Source organism: Citrus sinensis, chromosome 3, assembly GCF_022201045.2.
Source record: "Citrus sinensis cultivar Valencia sweet orange chromosome 3, DVS_A1.0, whole genome shotgun sequence".
In the NCBI taxonomy this organism is placed as follows: Eukaryota; Viridiplantae; Streptophyta; class Magnoliopsida; order Sapindales; family Rutaceae; genus Citrus; species Citrus sinensis.
Genome location: NC_068558.1, coordinates 43,095,294 through 43,115,745, shown reverse-complemented (window position 1 = coordinate 43,115,745; position 20,452 = coordinate 43,095,294). Strand labels below are relative to the sequence as shown.

At 32.3% G+C, this 20,452-nt stretch overlaps 2 protein-coding genes across 4 annotated transcripts; both read right to left on the bottom strand.

Moving 5' to 3' along the window:
• Window positions 1-4,052: 4,052 nt before the first annotated feature.
• Window positions 4,053-8,998, bottom strand: LOC102625357 (uncharacterized). 2 transcript variants are annotated; one of them, XM_006479511.4, is made up of 5 exons: window positions 8,259-8,993; window positions 7,899-8,149; window positions 7,437-7,728; window positions 5,369-5,521; window positions 4,053-4,963 (listed from the first exon to the last, which is right to left on the bottom strand). In XM_006479511.4, the coding sequence occupies exons 1-5, from the start codon at window positions 8,625-8,627 to the stop codon at window positions 4,577-4,579; spliced, it is 1,452 nt and encodes a 483-aa protein (XP_006479574.2). In that variant the 5' UTR covers window positions 8,628-8,993; the 3' UTR covers window positions 4,053-4,576. The 2 variants fall into 2 exon arrangements, with proteins under 2 accessions (XP_006479574.2, XP_006479575.2); XM_006479512.4 differs by having other exon boundaries at window positions 4,706-4,854; window positions 8,259-8,998.
• A 618-nt stretch (window positions 8,999-9,616) lies between these two features.
• On the bottom strand, window positions 9,617-15,101 carry LOC102624890 (iron-sulfur protein required for NADH dehydrogenase, mitochondrial). 2 transcript variants are annotated; one of them, XM_006479509.4, is made up of 8 exons: window positions 14,935-15,101; window positions 14,719-14,839; window positions 14,436-14,558; window positions 13,464-13,561; window positions 12,270-12,396; window positions 11,590-11,675; window positions 10,704-10,829; window positions 9,617-10,183 (listed from the first exon to the last, which is right to left on the bottom strand). In XM_006479509.4, the coding sequence occupies exons 1-8, from the start codon at window positions 14,959-14,961 to the stop codon at window positions 10,004-10,006; spliced, it is 888 nt and encodes a 295-aa protein (XP_006479572.2). In that variant the 5' UTR covers window positions 14,962-15,101; the 3' UTR covers window positions 9,617-10,003. The 2 variants fall into 2 exon arrangements, with proteins under 2 accessions (XP_006479572.2, XP_006479573.2); XM_006479510.4 differs by having other exon boundaries at window positions 10,021-10,183; window positions 10,709-10,829.
• Window positions 15,102-20,452: the final 5,351 nt, after the last annotated feature.

Here is a 20,452-nt window from a genome sequence, read left to right as displayed (position 1 = left end):
GAAACATATATTTATATTAGTACTCTAGATATCTATTAATATCAAGTAGTAAAAAGTTAGAAAAATCTGTTGAGTAGAATCAAGAGATGTGTGGCCACTCACATCATGAATGGAAACCGGAGGAAAAGGTTACCATCAAATTATATGTAAAAAAAAAATTATTTGTGCGGATCTACTTGTCTTAAATTATCTTCTTACACGTTATGAAATAGGCCACAAGCCTGCAAGATTCTTCTCTTGAAAGCATAGTTGTCATGATTAAGGAGACGATGAATTGTTATAGTTCAAGCTGAGTAAATATTATATATAAAGAGCCCTTGACCGGGTGTTTATTCTCACCTCTCAAGTAAAGTATTTATCTTTTGCTTGTCGATGGGGTAAAGGGAGAACCTTCATCAATTAGGGCATACGCAGCCAAATAGTGTGATTCCAAGCTTAAATCCCAAGCTTATTAATGCAGATTGACCTATTAAAGCTAGCTGTCTAAAGTGCAATACCACAAATATAAGGAGAAAAGGGAGATAAGATATTGTAACAAAAGAAAAAGTGGAACACGAAGCTTTCTAATAATAATTTGCAAATCTTGTCTGGATCTCAGTTCTGTGTTGAACTAGTAACAACTTTGTGGCTAGACTCCCAACTTTTTTTTTAATTTAAAAAAAAATCCAATTTCTTCTTGGAACGCCTTGGAGAATTACCATGAAGAAGTTGATCTAGAACAAACAATATATTAATAAGAAATTTATTAATTAATACATTAGAAGCAATAGTTTTGCATTAATTGTACTTCCATTGAAGTTTGTAAAGCGATATCAAATAATCATATGAAATTCACGAGAAAATTTAAAAGACATCAAAGATATCATGTCAGTCATGTGATTAATAAATAATGTTATGATACGTGTATATTTATTTTAAAAAATTATTATAAAAATTGTGATTATATCAAATTTAATTACGTATACATATATCAATTAGTTGTAATATATCACGTGTATTTTAGAATTTGTCATTAGTGATATCAAATAACCATATTATGTTCACCGACGGCTTTAAATTGTCACAACCGAAAAACACTATTTTAAATTTCTCCAGGTTTGGCAGAATTGAACGTACGTACACCCGCTACTCGAATACTGGCCGGATGAGATTCCCGAGAGCGAAAATTATTGACGTGAATTTGGAATCTGAACAGTTCCAAACAGAACATATATTCAGGTTTTGCTGTTTCATATTGTACACACGACCAAAAAATAATGATGAAAAATCTGCTGTTTAGCCAGTACTAGATAGCCCACTGTAAACTTCTACATGTTCTCTCTTGGAATTTACGATGAGTCCATGCAATCATGCATGGTAACATTATGGGCACCGCCTGAAAGTTACATTTGCTTGTCTGTTAAATTCAAAAACCCTATTCTGTGTAATTCGTAAAATGTTTCCCTTTATAGATTTATTTTTTTTTAATTTTGTCAGAAAAATATGGATGCTAGTTACTGAATAAAAGAATTTATACAGTTAAAAAAAGAAGTTATTAAACTCGAACTAGACTCCTAGTGATACCTAAACACAAGGTAAAATGAACACTTAAACCGCAAAATTTGAGCTTCAAAACAATGAATATTAATTTAGCAAAAGTATTTCGACTGAGAAGCTCCAACATAGCTGTGAGTTTGGTCGTCCTGAACTGTGAGAGCTTTGAAATGATATTATATGTACCCGAATCTGATAGTCCAAGTTATGCCCATTTATCAGCGTATGAAAATGGATAAAAATTTTCATCGATAAGGAGATTATCGGTGAAAATTAAACAAACCTATAACTTGATTATTCGTACAGTTATTTGACTTTGTATATTATTGGAGAATGTCTAATTGGTACGTAGAATCACCATCAAATTGAGATTGACAGGTGGGTCAATCAAATGGTTAAATGACAGATTAAGATGGGATGTGTTAGATAAGATAGCAAAGCTAGCTATTCCAGTTATGTAAAAACAATGATGATGAGATACAGCTAAGCTAAGAATTGAAGAAACACTGCATTATTATCACATTCCTGTGGTCACTACTCATTGTTGATTTCCACCATAGGATTCAACATCAAATAAAATTTAAAAAAGAATATGCATAGCGACAACTTTGCTTGGCCCAGAAATCTATATTAGTATCTCCAAGAAAAAACTTGTAGTCTTGCCGTGGAAAATCTTCGAGTCGAAACCGGCTTTAATTAGGGGCCCCTATGCTGTCTAAATTTGCTGCCAGAATTAAAGTGTCGTTTGATCTCAATATATTATTATATATGGCGGTATGACGTGCCTTTACCAATTGATTGAACTTATAAAAGCAAGTTAAAGAGATTATTGCACTAACCAGAAGAGCATAAAAGTCAATGTACCTTTTCGAAGATCATTCTGTTTCCACATTTCAAGCATGTTGCCATGTTCTACTATAAAAGTTGTGTAGAATTATTATTATTTTGGTAGAGACCAGCTGCTGTATATTGAAAGTAGCTCTATATATATATAAAGGAGCCGTACATATCGAATTCGATTAGGCATCTTTTGATTTTTGCTTGTATCTAGCAAATGTCTTTGTATATGTAGTTAGGGTCGCGTCATTACATACCAAATACCAGTTTTGTCAAATATTTGATTAAAAGGATAATGAAAGCCTTTCTAATTTAATTCCCAGTTTCTATTTTATAAATGCTGATTTATATATATAATAATACTGGAGAAACAGCAAGGTGAAATGACCCTGACCACCTAATATTACAATCATTGTCATAGAGTCCACCTATATAGTTTTTAGTTTGATATATTGCATTTTCACATGATATAGACAGATGCACACATCAATGATTGATTGCTGGATGACACACTATCACACAGTACTACTACTGTGTTGATGCATCTTCAATTTCGCAAGCAAAGCCAGCCTTCAATTTCCAATCCTCTGGAAAACAATCTCTATTCTCTAAGCTGTGTCGACACAAGTTGACACCGACTGAGTCTGATTATTTTAAGGGTCCATTAATTTATCGGTAATCGGTACACATTTGGCATTCTCTATTCTCCAAGCTGTGTAAACACAAATTGACACCGATTGAGTCTGATTATTCAAGGGTCCGTTAATTTATTGGTGATCGGGGTACGATACCATACTAATAGTTTTTATGTATATATATAATTCTTTGTGCTTTCACATCCGCGTCTGCTTGGAATTCACACGCTCTAGACATCATAATTAATTTTGCTCTTTCGAAAAACTTTGACAATAGCAAGTTAGCAACAAATAAGATAAATGTGAGAACAAATAATTTTTTTTTTTAATGTCCACGTCATGTATGAGCTTATCTCCAAACTGAAAGAAGTTTCGAGCGTCGGCTGCAGCGACAGGGCAAGAAAAGAAAGAAATCAACTGGCTTCCATATACGAAAGGCCGATTTTTTACTTTGAAGAAATTTCAACTATTTCTCATAAAATATTCTCTCTTTTTTTTTTCTTTTTTTCTTTTTTGTGACTAACAAGGACAGGGTCCAAACTTCGGATTTTCACATTCTTGAAAGGAAGAAATAAATTAATCAGGTAAAGGTAACTTGTAAATGCTAAACATTTACTTAGAAATCAGTTAGGTAAAGCAAGTGAGCAACTTTGACTTTGATTTTGGCGATTGTCTGATTGATGATTGAATAGACGGTGGGTAAGTTAAAGAATTCGACCTACTAATACTGTAACCATAGAATAAAAATTATAGTATTAAAATATTTATATTATGTGTTTGTTTGTCCAAAAAATGGGGTTTTATTTTATGGATTTTATTACCCTATAAGTCAACAGCTTACAAATCCCACAGAAAACAGGTTATTCATTCGCCAGACATCAAATGGTAATAAAAGTATATCAAGTTCATCAAATCGAAATATTAGTTTTCTAAAATGCAAACTGAAAATAAATTGTTTTTGACCAATAATGTTTCACTATGGTTTCAAGAGTACACCTGCCATTTAATCCAAGGAAATGGAATTTAAAGGACCCAAAAAGGAAAAAATTGAAGAACAAGCAAGAAAATTCTGTTTCTGTATCCGTTTAGTAAAAGATCTGTCGACACAGGCAGCATCAACCCAAAAATTCCAATCTCCTGTCATTATAAGCATTTTATTGAGTGATGCAAACCCAAAAAAAACAAAAAAAGGAACATCCTTACAAAATTACAGGTATGTGTGAAATGCCATGCAGAATCTCCATATCAGAAGCAAAGTTCTCTAGGATTCCTATGGCTACAAAAATATCACCAGAAAACCATATCCATAAATGCTCGCTGAAAGAGGAGATGAAGTCATTAACTGCATACTAGCAAATCTTGCCAACACCTACCAGAGCTTTTCCCAATGGCCAATAAGAGCATTATATCCCACTTCCAATAAATAAGAAATTAAGAATCCATTGTGTTAATTGTCCAGATCTGGCCTCCCAGTATAATTACCAGCAATCAGACCCAGTAGAACCAATTGAAAGTATTAGTTCCTATAAATTCAAATCAGTACCTGAAAACCTGTTGCTCCTCATAGTCCATCAAGATGGCACTTTTCCCTCTAACTGCGAGTATTCAAGCTTAGGTAACAATTCCGAAACCACTTTTTGTAGATTCACATGGTTCAGGGAGTTGCTGCTTCCATTTATGCCGAACCTTGAAAGAAATGTAATATTTTCAGCGTTTACGTTCTGATCAAGTAGTTCATTCCAAAATGCATTATCCTCATTGAGGTTGGATGCTCTCATAAGTTCTATTACTCGCTCCAAGGTTGCCACATTCCTACCAGCACCACAACCCATTGCAGTTGCAGCACCTACTGCATTTGCAATTGTTAATGTATTAACTGTGGGCATATTATGTATAAAACCAAATGCAACAGCAGCCACAAAGCTATCTCCACATCCAACAGTATCAGTCACATTCACCTGGTCATGTGTCAAATGCTAATCAATATCTTGTTGTGCATATAAGAATGTGAAAAGAGCTGTGGCATTTAAATAAACAGGACTGAGGGAGAGGTCAAATGTGAATACACATTAGTAGCAGTAGAAAACAGGTTCTCATAAGATTACTTTTTGGCTTGATATGTTGAAGAAAACAGGAGCGAAGAAAATCACAATGTTGAACTTATTTTAAAAACTAGGGAACTTTTTATCTCCAATTGGTCACAGAAGGTCAACAATGTTATGAGACCAAGCATTACATAATACATGATTTAGGTTAGTCCTGAGAGAACATTAAAAATTGATAGTTATTTCTGAGCATTCATTTCAATAGTTGACACTAGACAATTAAAGCTAAATTACAAGAAAGTCTTATACAAATCATACCTTGAAAGCAGGTGCACATGATATACTTGACTTCGTAACTAAAATTGAACCCCTGGGACCCATTTTAACAACAACCCACTTTGTGCGCAGCCCCTTCCTCAGTAACTCCTGCCCTGCGGTTATTGGGTTCCTTAAGCCAGTCAATGATTCAGCCTGAAAGATTGAAACAAAAACACAATTAGGAATAAGCAAGCAAACTCTCTGACAATTAGTTGACAGAGCATAGACCAAGGATATAGAGAAGAATCTCTCATGGAAAAGACCTGTCCAAGAATTTTAACATTAAATAGAAAAATATTTTACTGCATTCCACGATAGGCAAACACCAATGGAAAAAGTCTCAACAACAATCATGCATCAGCTGTTGTTGTAACTACTGCAACGAAAATGAAACTCTGAATTCAAGAAGAAAAATATGAAAATGACAATTCTACAAGACTGGAATTTGGCTGTGAGATTGACAGGAAAGAACAGTGTGGCACCAACCTGAAATGGAGCTTTTCTATCACAGAGTATCTGAGTTAGAAAGAGGAGATAAAGGGGTTGAAACTAGATGAGTTAAATGAAAAAGAAAACCCTATATCTTAGTAGTTATGTAGGATATACATAAGAATGTGGATACAAATAACAATGTTGATGTAAATATACAAGGATGGGCTGGGCCAATTTATTTCTGCTCTAACTATAACGTTAAATTATCCATTCAGTGTTACAAGGTGAAATGCCTCCATAAGAAGAATGAATGAGCAAGAACAGATCACCAATGTTGATGAAAAGAATTTGTGTCGATAGTCAAATATGATTTAGATGGAACATGGCTGAGTTGGAAACCACGTAGGTTGGTATATCAGTTACAACTTCCTACTAAAAAAAGGGTTAGATCCTCTAAGTAATTCCTGCGGGAGAGATAGAATGGTTAGGAGCGCCAATGAAAATGCTCCAATGCTCAAGTCAAATATAGGGAGTGAGCTTTCGAATGAAGCTTTATGATTCTTTGCTCTATTAGCAAATAATTTTTGGAACAAAACACTTAAATTGACAAAAACAACATGCTTAACAAAGTGCTTCTATTTATACTAGTCTTTTGAGTAATAGAGCCACTCTCATTTAAAACTGTCATCTTGAACCATCGAGTGGTTAACCACAAAAATGTTTGATCGTTGAAAATTTCAATTCAAGGGCACAAGAAGCTAAAATGAGGGAAACAATTTTGCCTAACATTCAGTTGAAAATAGGGAATATAATTTGTAACAATGGCAAGGAAAATCATTTCCCTCGTCATAGCGAGTTGTGTCCCTACTGAAATTTTTGGCAACAAGACATTTTTGTAGTTGGCTGCTTGAGGGTTCATGATGACATTCATTAAATGAGAGCAACTGCAGTTCTCTATAAACTAGTATAAAAAGAATGTAATCTGATAAGAATTCTCCTGCGCTACGTTACTCTAACTTCAAAAAAAAAAAAAAAAAAGCGCAAGGCACTCAGAGCTTTATTCCAAATATTATAGAACAAGGACTCCAAAAGCTTCATTCCGGAGCTCATTTGCTAAAAAGCCCTAAAGTTCACTTGCTAAAAAGCCCAATATCTAACTTAAGCATCAAAGAGTTTTCACCGGCAACACCCATCTCAACCTAGGTGGCTGCCAACTCAGCTCAAAACTCACGCACATTTCATCTACTTTATCTATGATCTGACCCATATTTTTGTGTCAACAATAGAGATGGGTACATTTATATGACACACAAGAGAAGATCAGCATTGCAGGGTATTAAGGTAGTATTTATCTGCATCAAATGTAGTGTCATGTTCTACAACACTGCAATGCAGTGTGACATAATACAACACTGCAATAAGGTGATTAATATTACTATAGCAGGGAAGAAAGACACAAGAAAATTAAAAAGAAAAAAAACAAGGTTGTAAAGGTCATACTTGTTTCCTCCTCAAGGGTGAATGAATAAAATCTAAGAAAATAAAATTGAGAAATAGAAGGTGATTCATAATGCATATATATCTATATATATATATATATAGAGAGAGAGAGAGAGAGAGAGAGAGAGAGTTAAACCTCATCAGAAGTTAGAAGAAGAACATCACTCGTACTCAAGAAATAGCTAAGTGCTCTTTGTTCTTCAGGTGTTCCGCTAGAAAGACTCTTTCCACGTGGTCCAGGATCAAAAAATATAGATGTCCCAACTTGAGCAGCATACTCCAGGGCTGATATTATCAGAGCAGGGGAGAGCTCGTCAAAGCCATAACCATTACAGAACAGGACTTTTGAGTGTTTAATGGCTGTCTTTACTTCTGCAGACAGCTTGTTCATCCAACTGAATGCAGGCTCCTTACTAAAATCGGCTCGACTGACAAAACAAAACAGGTAGACACAGGTCACCGACCACCAATCTTAATAACTGAGACTATAATATAATAAAGAACCATTAAACACATCAGAAACACATAATAGGAGCACTTGCATGAGAAGGCTTGAAAACCAAAGAACAAAAAAAAGGAACTTTAAGTTGAATTATACCTGCAAAAGCCATGTCTCTGCGAAGGGTCCACCAGAACCCAACACAGAAGGGTTTCATACGAAGCACTAGAAGTGTCAACACCGTCGGTATCCTCACTCATACCAACCATACCAATTCCCTCATCCTGAAGCACATCAAGCAGGAATCTTCCGTATATTTCATTACCCACATGACCAATTGTAACACAATCAAGTCCCAATCTTGCAGCGGCGATAGCCACATTGCAGTTTCCACCAGCTTCCCAGTATTGCTATGTGCAAAACCATACAATCAATACATTAATATCAGCACATTGTTTAATTAATTCAGCAAATTTTTTTTTCTTAAAGAAATAAAAAAAAAAAGAAGAAAAAAAGGACCTTATCTGGAGGAGAGGCGGAGAGCTGGTCCATATAGGCTTTGCGGGCGTCGCGAGAAGGTGGCGGCAATTGGGGAACATTGAGAACGATATCAACGCAGAGATTACCCAGAGTCGCAACATCGATGCTCTTTACTCCGGAGCTTCTCAATTTCCAATCGTGAGCGGTGCCGTTTTGGGAATTGCTGGGGGCGGAGACACCGGTACCGTTGCAGTGGAGGATAGAATTACGCCATGACTTAATTGGAAATGGCGGGAAAATAGGGAGGGTTACGGTGGTTGTTAGTCTAGGGTTTTGGGGGAAAATTGACTGCGGTGAGGGGACATGGTCAAGAAGAGTGGATTTGAGAGTTATTGTTTGGAGCTGCATTCAGATTTTACGCTCAAATGTGATGAGGGTGTTTGCACCTTTGCAGTTGCAGACGGAGAAACAACAACGAAGAAAAATACATACGTATATATATACACGGGAAGGAAGATGATAGGAGGAATTAAAATTAAATAACATAAAATATAAAAATATTAAATACGATATAGAGAGGGAATCAAAATGGTCGTCAAGTTGATGTTGAAGAAGCACTGAAGCTGATGCTTGCTCTTCAGACCAAAGCCTCCCAAGAACGCTTTCTCACTGTTGGTGGTGGACTCGAGATTCTTTCTTTTCATAACGATTTGGCGTGGTGGGGATTTTTTTTCTATTCATAACCTTTGATAATAATAGAACTATCAATTTCTTTTTCGAAGAAATATGTTATTGTATTAAAAGCCGTGATAACTAATTATTTAAATTTTTTTAAAACTCAATGAACAAAGTTCTTTCTTTCTTTTTTATTTATTTATTTTGGGGTAAACGAAATACATAGTTTTTTTTTTTTTTTTTTAAGTTAGATGCATGGCATAGTTGAGAGGTCTATAGTAAAATGATGCACGACCACTTTGAGAGGTCTACGTAAGAAGATGCATGATAACATAAAATATTCTGTTTCTGTTAACATTCATATTCCGATCAGGAATATACTCCTTTCACGAACCATCAGAAGGTAATCAAGTTGCACTGTAAATGGACGCAGAATCAAATCAAACATTGGATATCCTAAAAATTAATCCAACAATACCCTCATGGAATATAATGTTTCATTATTCCATTGCAAATTGGGTTCTTAGCATAATAGAAATGGAAGTGAGATATCACTGCTGCAGAGACATTGGGTTGCTATGCTAAGTACAAAATTAAACCTACCCAAGGTTGCAGTCATGCAGTCGGGCAACAATGTTATTATACTGGCTTCCACCATATTAGTATTACTTCCCCAAAAAAAAATATATATATATAAACAGCAAGAAATTTACACGATGAAATTGGACGGACGGACTAAACATTTTTATTCACCAAAGAGAGAACATCAGAAGTTGCGAATACAACAAGGCCTGTCACGTGTGGGTTAGGATCTATAATCTTATTGTTACATAAAAATTATGACTGGCATCACTCTGGTTTTATTTGACATGTACACAGTTCTCTGTGTCCAGTGCAGATTGGCTTCAAGATTTTCAACACCCTAACTCATCAAATTGATCTCCTAAAAAACATGCTCCTCCACTGCAAAAATTCTATGGGTTACATGGTCAGAATGCTTCAAAGTGGCATCCATAATATACTAAGCTGAAGGCTAGAGAGACTTCAAAATCTTGGTCGGACACATTTGCAAACTGTGGTTCATAGCAATAGTAAGGGGGGTGATTCATTTAAGAAAACCTCGTAGAATTACTCTCTGGATGTTCTTGTTCTTTTGCTAGCTCCTGGAGTCTGTTGACCACGTTAACAGCTACTTCACCATAAGCTCTGGAGACAATTGAATCAGGTGCTGATATTACTACAGGGACACCGTCATCAGAACCTTTACGTATATCCATTTCTATAGGTATCTGAGACGGCCAAAAAATTAACCACCACAACTCAGCCTTCCGTTGTATAATTCAATTGCATTGCACAAAATTTAAATGAAAGCTTGAGATAACAAAATTTAAGACAGCCCCCCTTACACATATAGCCTTGGCGGAGACCAAGGACAGAGGACAATTGGGAATTTCACACAACGCAAAGCATTATATTTGGTTATTCTTTCTATCCATCGATTCAGCATGTAGACAGTCCAAACTTGAGAAAACCGTTGATTGTGTATCTAATACTTTTCCAACCATTGATCAGTAACATTTTCATTTAACTTTTTATCTATCTGTCATTTCAGGTTATATTCAATGGAGGTACAACAATCCTCCAACTTTTTTAGCTGATGCACTGTATTATTTTTAGATATTAACCCTTTCCCTAAACAAATATGCTCTCCATCCAGAAATAATACCTTAACCAAAAACCCAAAAAGAAGTAATAACAGAAAAGAAGTAATAACAGCCAAGAAAGAATAAAAGAATAAAATCAAAATACCTCACCAATGACTTTTAGACCCATTTCAGCAGCTGTCCTATGAGTTCCTCCCTTCCCAAAAATGAATGATGGTTCGCTACAGTGTGGACATATGAAGCAGCTCATGTTTTCTACAAGCCCCAAAATCTGTAACGGCAATCATAATTTTCACTCAAAAGAGAGAGAAGAAAAAAAATGCCAAAAAGGAAGAGGAAGATCTGATTGAAAGAAGCATCAATTCATTTCACATAAAGATTCTGAAACGACACAAAGTAAAATATTTCAGATTTGGACTTGAGAAACAGGGAGGATAGATTATGGAGGAAGATTACAGCTGTTCGTTACAACACCATAAAAAAGCACAAGGACATGAAATGAGATTTATGAGCAGGCTGGGCGAATCTGCCAAGCAAGTGGGTTTAAATACTTAGCTTCTGAAGCCCCTGTTGAACAAATGATTCCATTCCCAAGCCTAATCAAGCTTGAAACTTCAAGCCTAAGATAGCTTTGACGAGAATTTGCGAAAAGCTCAAAACTCGGATTGAAGTTTTAAGCTTGATGTAAGTAAGAAACAACCAAACTCAAACAGTTTGATATAATGTTACCATCTTCTTGCACACAACGGATGAATAGTTAGATTGATGATATTAGTACCAAAAAGACATTCAGAAATTTCTTGATTATAACTTTAACCCTATGGTTAGGATTTCAGGTTTTCGGATTTTGCTTTCAAACTAAAACTGGAATACTTAAACTTTGCACTCTCCAAAATTGATATGAATTTGGGTCTTGTCCCATTAGTTATTCACTTAAAAGAATATATATTTCAAATATATTGATGAGCATGCAAAATTTTCAACATCATTTAGACCATACTAGAGATTATCTGAGCAAGAAAAGAACATACAGGAACTTGAACTTTAGAGAACATTGTAATTCCTTTACGAGCATCTATTAATGCAACATCTTGCGGAGTTGAGACAATCAATGCACCTGCCATCCAGCAAAGAAAGGTTACAAACAACTGATTTGCAATTTTATTGAGGCAGATTACTTCTTGAAAATCAAAGGTAATAAAACTCTGTTTAATCTTTTGATTCTTCCTCTTTATTTGGTGCGTGTGGTGCGTGCAAGAAGAAGCAAATAGTGATTATACGAAGTACATAGTTTGTATTTGCCCACTTAGTACAAAAACGAAAAACATTATCTCTTACGACAAAGTAGCTAAAATAATCAATACCCAGAAACCTTAAAATCCAAAAAGTAAGTTAACAATTTTTGCAATATCATTCCTATTCCCATGTTAGTAGCTCCGTAATTGTATTCCATAAATTCAGAACTCAAGCTTCGAATGTAATTGAATGCTGAGAGAAAGCTTAACAATCTCAAATTATGTAAAAAGGCTGCTCCGAAACTTGGTATCTTAGTGTGACAGATAAGATCACTTATTCCAGAAAAAGGACAGCACAAATACATATATATAATGAAAAGAGGGCAATTTCTTTCACCAACCAGAAAATTTTTTATTCCATGCTTATATGAGTCCATAAACATCAGAGAAGCCAAAAAGATCATTTCATCTGATACCTGATAATTGCAGCGTCTGAGTTGTAGTTAACTGAGCATCACCAGTTCCAGGAGGCATATCTATCACAAGAATGTCAAGATTTCCCCAATCAACTTCCCTAGACATTTTACGTAGAGCACTCATTACCTGCAAGATATAGTTAATTCGATTCCTAATAAGATTGCTGAAAGTTAAAATAGAAGGGAAAGAAAATTCTCTCTCCACAAACAATCAATTATATTATGTCATACTCAGATCAGATGAGCAGCAAAAACAAAAACAACCAAGTCCAATTTTGAAATCCAGACCATATAAAGAAAATAAAATTCTTAAATCTTCATTATTAATGTCAAACACCACATTTACATCAATTGGCACGTAAATGTTATTGCAAAATATGGATTCCACCATCTGCCGAAGTAAGTAATGAACCAGCTTTTATAGGTTATGTCATCAATTTAAAAGCGAAACAAGAGCTACACCTGATTAACCCCAAATTCCATGATAAATTTAAAAGATTCAGAAGCAAAGAAAGATATCATATTTTCTCAAGACCTCAAGATCTGTTCATCCCTTTTCGATAAGAATTTAACTGCGCCCAACTAGGTTACACTGACTGATAAAATGTAATGTATCTCTGATGTTTTGAGAAAAACATTACTATATTCCCATCACCAAAAAAAAAAAAAAAAATTATATCGAGGCTTGAAAAGTTGAAATACAAGATTTCCTAAACTACAGGTATCAACAAGAACTTCGCCAAAATATCCGTAGAAAATTTACTATAATTTTTTTGTAAATACAAACTATGTTCATCTAACACATGTTCATATCATTATCGGCGCCACACTAACATTATTTAAAAACTACATTGCCCACCAAAAGAGATTTAATGATTATTTTGAAGTTCTATACTATCTCGATTACATCTGATTCTCTTATTCAACGAAAGGCCCTTCTTTATACAATAATCACATTGCAGCATGGAAATTCAAATAGTTGGGCAATCCTCCAAAGGACACTACAATTAACTAGTATGACCACATTACCAACGGAAATCCTGAATAGATCCTTGGATTGAAACATTGCTTGGAAAACACAATTTCTTTTAACCTTTATCTGGAAAATGACAATTTTTTACACCAAAAAGGATTTTTATGCAAGAAAGAGAGAGAAATACAGAATGAAAAAGTAATAAAATAAATGGGACATACCATAGGACCTCTCCACACAACTGGACTACTGCTTGGCACTAGAAATCCCATTGACATACACTTAACTCCATAATTTTCAATAGGAACCATCTTCATATCTACAAGACACAGCCAAATAGAATAAGTTATCACAGAACCATTAGTTTCAGAAAGGCACCTCTTATGTTTAAAATCTCGAGCTGAAGTCAACTGAAGCTGAGAATAATTATATCAGATCATTATACAACATAATGTTTCCCTGAAAATGGGTAGTGATTGTTGTGTATTTACTCTAATTCCCACCAGATGTTTACTACAGTTGAAGTAAAGAGGAAAATTACAAAAGCAGTTGGAAATTAGAACTCCTTCCCCAAAGACTTTGGGTTTCTAAGCATGGACACGGAGAGAGACATGAGGATAACAGAAGATTGAAGCTCAAACTCATCTTTAGTGTTAAAATTGCAGATCCAATGGAGCTCAATAACTTTAGAGAGACCAATATTCTACAATGCCCCTTGTTGGATTATCCACCCATACTTAATTATGATGAAGCAAATGAGCACATAAATAAAAGTTATATAAGTAGTATGACTGGAAAATCCAATATAAGATCTCATAGAAGTGAAATTCCAGTCAAGTTCATCAACCTATGAAACCTCAACAATGGCAAAATGACTTCAGAAGCTCCAGAAAATCTGGATAACCATCGCAAACATCCTAAACCGAAAGTAGAAAGGAGAGATTGTTATCATTATTTCTCAGAACTTGTGTATATCAAGAATAAAATCTCATCCATTTCGTAGATGGAGCTTCAAGAGCAGCTATATGTAAATGTTAAGAGTTGTACATGTACCATTAACCAATCATTAATTCCTATCATGAGGTTAGCACGGCCAATGACAACATCGTATTAGTCATTCGACCTTGACTATCTAATACAAATATTGATAGCAACTGAAATCAATTAGGTCGAGAGGGACAATGTGTTGTTACCTTTAGTGACTTCTGGTTTTTGATCAATTTTCATCATCATTGGAACGGACGGTCCATAGACATCCGCATCAAGCAAACCAACCTTTAATTGACATTTGCTAGCAAGTGCAACGGCCAAATTAACTGCAAAAGTCCAAACAAACTCAGTAACGCTACAAAATTAGACAGCAATCACAGGCATTATTGATTATCTGGATTGACTACTTACAAACAAAATCTCTTTCAATTAGCTCCGAATATACTAAATTTGAACAATTTAATCATTCACTTGAAGAAGAAATACCAGCAGTGGTGGACTTGCCGACGCCGCCTTTACCGGAAGCAACGGCTATAACATCCTTAACGCCATCTATCTTAAGGTCCTTACTACCAAACGCAGCGTAATATCTAACACCGCCAAGCCTCTGCATTAAAATCCATTTAATTAATCAAACCAAATAAAAAAAAAAGGAAAAATTAAAAGTCTCGTAAGTAAAAAAACAGAATTGTTTAATCTTACAGTGAAAATCCGAAAGGAATTCTTCATGAATGTTTGCACTTGAGTTGGTGACTGATGAGACAAATGATAAAAGAATAAAAAAAGACCGAATTTCTCTTTAGTTTTTACTTTTTAGTTTCAGTTGAAAGGAGGGAAGGCGAGTGAAGGAAGAAGAAATAACACAGCGTAATAGCGGAATTAGTGGAGCGGTGATACTAATAGCACCGTAAACATATTCTAGTTAAGCCCCACCTTCATTATACTCACATTTGTTGTATGAAGGTTCGGGCCCAAAACCAAGGTTTATAATCGTTTGAGATTGTTTTTTGGAAGTTCAAAAATAATTTTAAAAGGAAAAAAAGTTAATTTTGGTGTTTGGTAAAATTTTTTATAAATTATTTTTGGTAAAATCATCCTATTCTATTATAGATTTTGAAAAGTATGGAAGAAGTAGTTTTTTAAAATCTAATTTTGAGAGTTATATATATATATATAAATACGACACCATCACGAATATAGGGAGTTTGAACATATTTTAAAACATGAGTTACTTTGAACAACAGGGGTAACCCTCATTTTCCCATAAAAATATTTATTTTAATTATTGATTATTATATTTGAACAATAAAAATATTTTATATATTTATAAATTAATTTTATTCAACATTATGTTAATTTCAGTCATTTATATTCTTATAATAATTTAACAATAAGATTTTTGAAATACATATGACTTCTTTTAAAACCAACAACACTTTTAAAAATAAAATTTATCAAATTTTTAACTGATTATCTTCACAACTGATTATTTATGCATCACAACTAACAACAATTATTTTTAAAGTTATAATGTTACCAAACTAGCCCTTGATATGAAACTTTTGAAACTCTTAATGGTGTTATGGCCCATGAGGGCAGGATGCGTTTCATGCATGGTAAAAAATAAATAAATTATGGTTTTTATAATATAATTTGTCTAATAAAAATAAAAATAACTGCAAACTAATATTATCTTGTGCTAAGCAAAATATATAATTACTAATTATTGGATAAAAATTATATTTCAAAAGGGATTTAAATTCGCTTATATTCAATCTAAGTGTTTTTATTTGATATTTGAATAAATTTAGATGTACAATAAAGATAAAAGAAAGAAAAAAATTTCATTTTTTTGGATAAAGAACTTAACGGATGTCTTGACCACTCTTTGGGGTTGGAAATAAAGAATTAGATTTTCTTACTAGCAATTTTTATAAAAATGTGTAAAAATAAGGTTAGATAAAGTTGCACTTTCAAAGATTATGTTCCATGTTGAGTTTTTTAAATATATGCATAAAATATGTTTTTCTTTTCCTTGTTATTAATCTTGTACAAATGTTCGATATATTTGCTCTGAAGGAGCTGGAAGAGCTTCTACTAATTGTTACTCATGATTGTTGATGAAAATGATTAAAGAAACTAATTGTATGATTATTATGTTGTGAGTTCAGGTGCTTATAAATAATACTTATTTTGAATAATAAGCCCAACATTAAGATATTGTTTATAATTTTGTATATTCTTAATTTTGGGTCATTCTAATCACAGCTTCAAACTGTATTTAAATATAAATTATATCAATGAAACATAAGCCATGTAAATTCAACATAAAACTTATAAATCAACAATAAGTGTCAAATAAAATAGAAATTAAGTAAATAAAACATAAGACTTATAAATAGAAAGTAAAATAAGTAAATTAACATATGGATAGTAAATTGGTGTATTACAGAAAAAAAACTCTTAAAAATATAAAATAAAAATTGTAAATCAACATTGAGTGTAAAATAAATATAAATTATATAAATGAAATATAAGACTTACAAATGAAATGTAAAACAAGTAAAATAATATAAGAATTATTAAAAACATAAAAACTCATTATAATAATTATTATCTTATATATTTGTTGATTTTGTTTCTAAATTGAATAGTAATAATAGTATTATATTAGTTTAATAGTTTAATATCAATTTTAAAAGACCAATTTACTACTCTTATATTTATTTTATCTTTGATTTACTAATTTTATGTGTAATTTATAAAATTTATATTCCTTACTTTTATTAGCATCATGTGAAATTCAACTTAATAGAAGATACGTCGTTTATAAGCAAAAAGAAGTCATGTCATTGACATGCTTATAAACAATAACACGTCATTTGAAAACAAAACATAAACGACAGTTACGACACACCATTTGCATTATATGTTGACGCATATTGTTAATGCATGTCGGTTACATGAATACATCGGACAATATGTTGTCTATATGTTTATCATATGAATGACATGTGCTTTGTTCACAAAGTGATAAACGACGAGTCATATAAAACATGCATGTTGATTAAAATTTAAAGTAAAGTAGGATTATGTGAACTCTAAAAATTATTTTGAATACTCTATTATTATGTACACTCCTATATACACTTTTTTTTGTTAAATTAAGTTTTATTTTATACGCTTTTTAAAATTCCAACAAAAAAATCCTTAATCAAACTATTAAAATTAAATAATTTTATTTACTTAAAATATCAATAAAACTATTCAATATTAACACATACTTCACTAAAAATTAAGGTTAAGACAACATGACTTTAATAACCTGCATAATTAGTTGAATGTTGTTTAATATAAGAGATACCAACGTGCTATAACTGCACGTCGTTTAATATACTTTTGTAGAACGTTATTGAATTGAAAATTATTAGCAATGTGCCTGCTTTCAATTTGTTGAAAAAGTTTATAATTAACTACATCTTTTTGGCTTATTGTCATATAAAATTTGTTTCACGGCATACTTTCACAAAACGTCGTCAATTGAAGGAGATTTTGACATTATTAATTAAACAGTATTTTTATCAACAATATTAATATTGCAACTTGTTATCATTTGTTAATTATTATTTTAAATCACGAAATTCATTTTTTACATAAACTGTAATAAATAAAATTTTAATTACATTAGTTTAGTTTAACAAGTTTTATCTTCTTTTGTGTTTTTTATTATTAGCCAAATACAAATATTTGTTCTTTTTTTTTTTTCCCCCTCTTTTACGCTACGCCCGATCTTTCTAAGACTCTAATCGCTCCTCCAAGATTTCCAATTTTCTCGTATCATCGCTTCCTTTTGTATCAACTATTTTAAGAAACATTCTCAATGCTCTGGAAAACAAAGAAGATAAAGCTGCAGCTGCGGAACTCGGAAGCTGAAGAGTAATTCCTAATCAATCTTCTCTTTCAGAGGGTGAAGCAACGAATGTTTTCATGATTATAACTGGAAAGCTAAGCAATGATTTATGAGTCATAATCTAAGGTATTCCCTATAAGTTGATTAATTTAACATCCTTCTTTGTCCACTCTTTTTTTTTTTTTTTTTTTTTTGTATGAATAGATTACCGATATAATCTAAAATGAGCTTGCCATAAATTGAAGGAAGTAAAGAACATATAGTCTGGTATATATCTTGAATGATAGCTTCACATGGTTTAATTATTATAATAGTTGTGGTTTGGAAGAGTAAATCCATTTTTGCTCACTCGGGGGTTGTCAAAATGTATGTTTAGATTTTTCTACATTTAATTAATTTCCTCTCTCTTTTTAATATGACAATTATTTTTTCATTTTGAGGATTTGAATGTTGATTCTTGTTACTTCACAGATTTAGAAAGAATCAAAGAAAGTCCCTAATTTTGCCTCATTAGCTTTTGGTATATGAACAAATTAGACCTTTAAAAATTAGGGAGATTGTCACTTTTCCTCTTATAGTAATCAACATATACCATTTCTCCCTCTGTTGTTTTTATAATGGCCAAAACTCCCCCTAATAGCATAAGTTTACACTATTACCCTTATTTTCAACTAATCTTTTATTTATATTTATTATAAATTAAATAAATCACATGAATAGAAACTAAATAAAAAATTAAGCATTAAAAATAAGAAATATATATTTTGATATGAGCAAAAAAATTAATAATAAAATTTTTTTCTTGTACTTATTTATTTTGTGAAAATTTTCTTATAATAAATATATAAGAAAATTATTATAAAATGATAAAAAAATATTATAAGAAAACTTGAATGACAAATAAAAATTTATTATAAGATAAATAATAAAATATTTTGCCTATACTTTTTGCATTTAATTTTAAAATATTACAAAATGTTTATTATAAGAAAATGTTCACAAAATAAATAATTACAAGAAAAAAATTTTATTATTAATTTTTTTGCTCACATCAAAACATATATTTCTTGTTTTTAATACTTAATTTTTTTATTTAGTTTCTATTCATGTGATTTATTTAATTTATAATAAATGTAAATAAAAGAATAGTTGAAAATAAAAGTAATATTATAAACTTATGCTATCAGGGGGATTTTTTGCCATTATAAAAATAGTAGAGAGGTAAATAGTATGTGTTGATTACTGTAGGAGGGAAAGTGACAATCCCCTAAAAATTATGAAAAATTCGGCCCAGCCCAAGCTTGATTGTTTCTGAAAAAGCCCACTGCCCCGCCTAAAAAACGACTTTTACACATTTTTGAAAAAAAAATGAATTCTTTATTTATTAATTTAAAACCTAATGTCAATCGTAATTAACTTATCTAAAAACTAAAAATTAAAACCTAAAGAGATAAACAGCCACTCGCCCTTCGGTCGAAATATGTGAGAGTAGCAGTTTGAGTTCTTATAGTCCATTATAGGGGATTAATGTTCTCTCTTACGTAAAATGGGTAAAGTAAACGTCTCTTAAACATTAGTAAGGATAAAATGTGGGCAGTGTCAATGCCTTTTTGGGATAACTTATTTAATCCCATAACCTCTTATCATAATTTTTGTTGTTGATTGATTGTTTTTCTAATAGAGTTTTTAAAGTTTAAATAAGTTATTTTGTCTTTACTAGTATAAACTCAAATTTTGGACTTTTTAGAGTAGATATCTAAAATATCCTCTAATTATTTGACAATCTTATTTTATTTTTTTTCATAATATATCTTTAAAAAACTTACATATTAAAGTAGTTTATGAATTTTATAAATTTTTAATAAAACCTTTTATTGACAACCAAACTACTAATTTTTTTTTTTTTGTAAAAGCTCTATTTATAAAAACTCTACTAACAAAATATCTATTTAAATAAGTTATATTTAAAAAGTTGTATCAAACGGAATCTGATTTCAGTAATAGTCTGATTTATAAATATTAATAGTAACCTAATATAATATCAATAATAGTTTGATTGTAATACCAATATTAAAAAAAAAAAAAACCTAAATGATAAACACAACTCGATCGCCATCCTCTACACGCCAAAGTCTCTAGTCTCCACTGAATCTGATCCAACAACCACCACCACTCTACCACCTCCTCTATGACGACTTCAGTGGTCCAGCCTCCATTAGCAAAAAGCGGCACTTGCCGGCTACCGCTCACTCCTTGTTGGTTGTCCTTCACTTACATGCAGTCACAATAGCACCCAATGCCAGCTGCTCA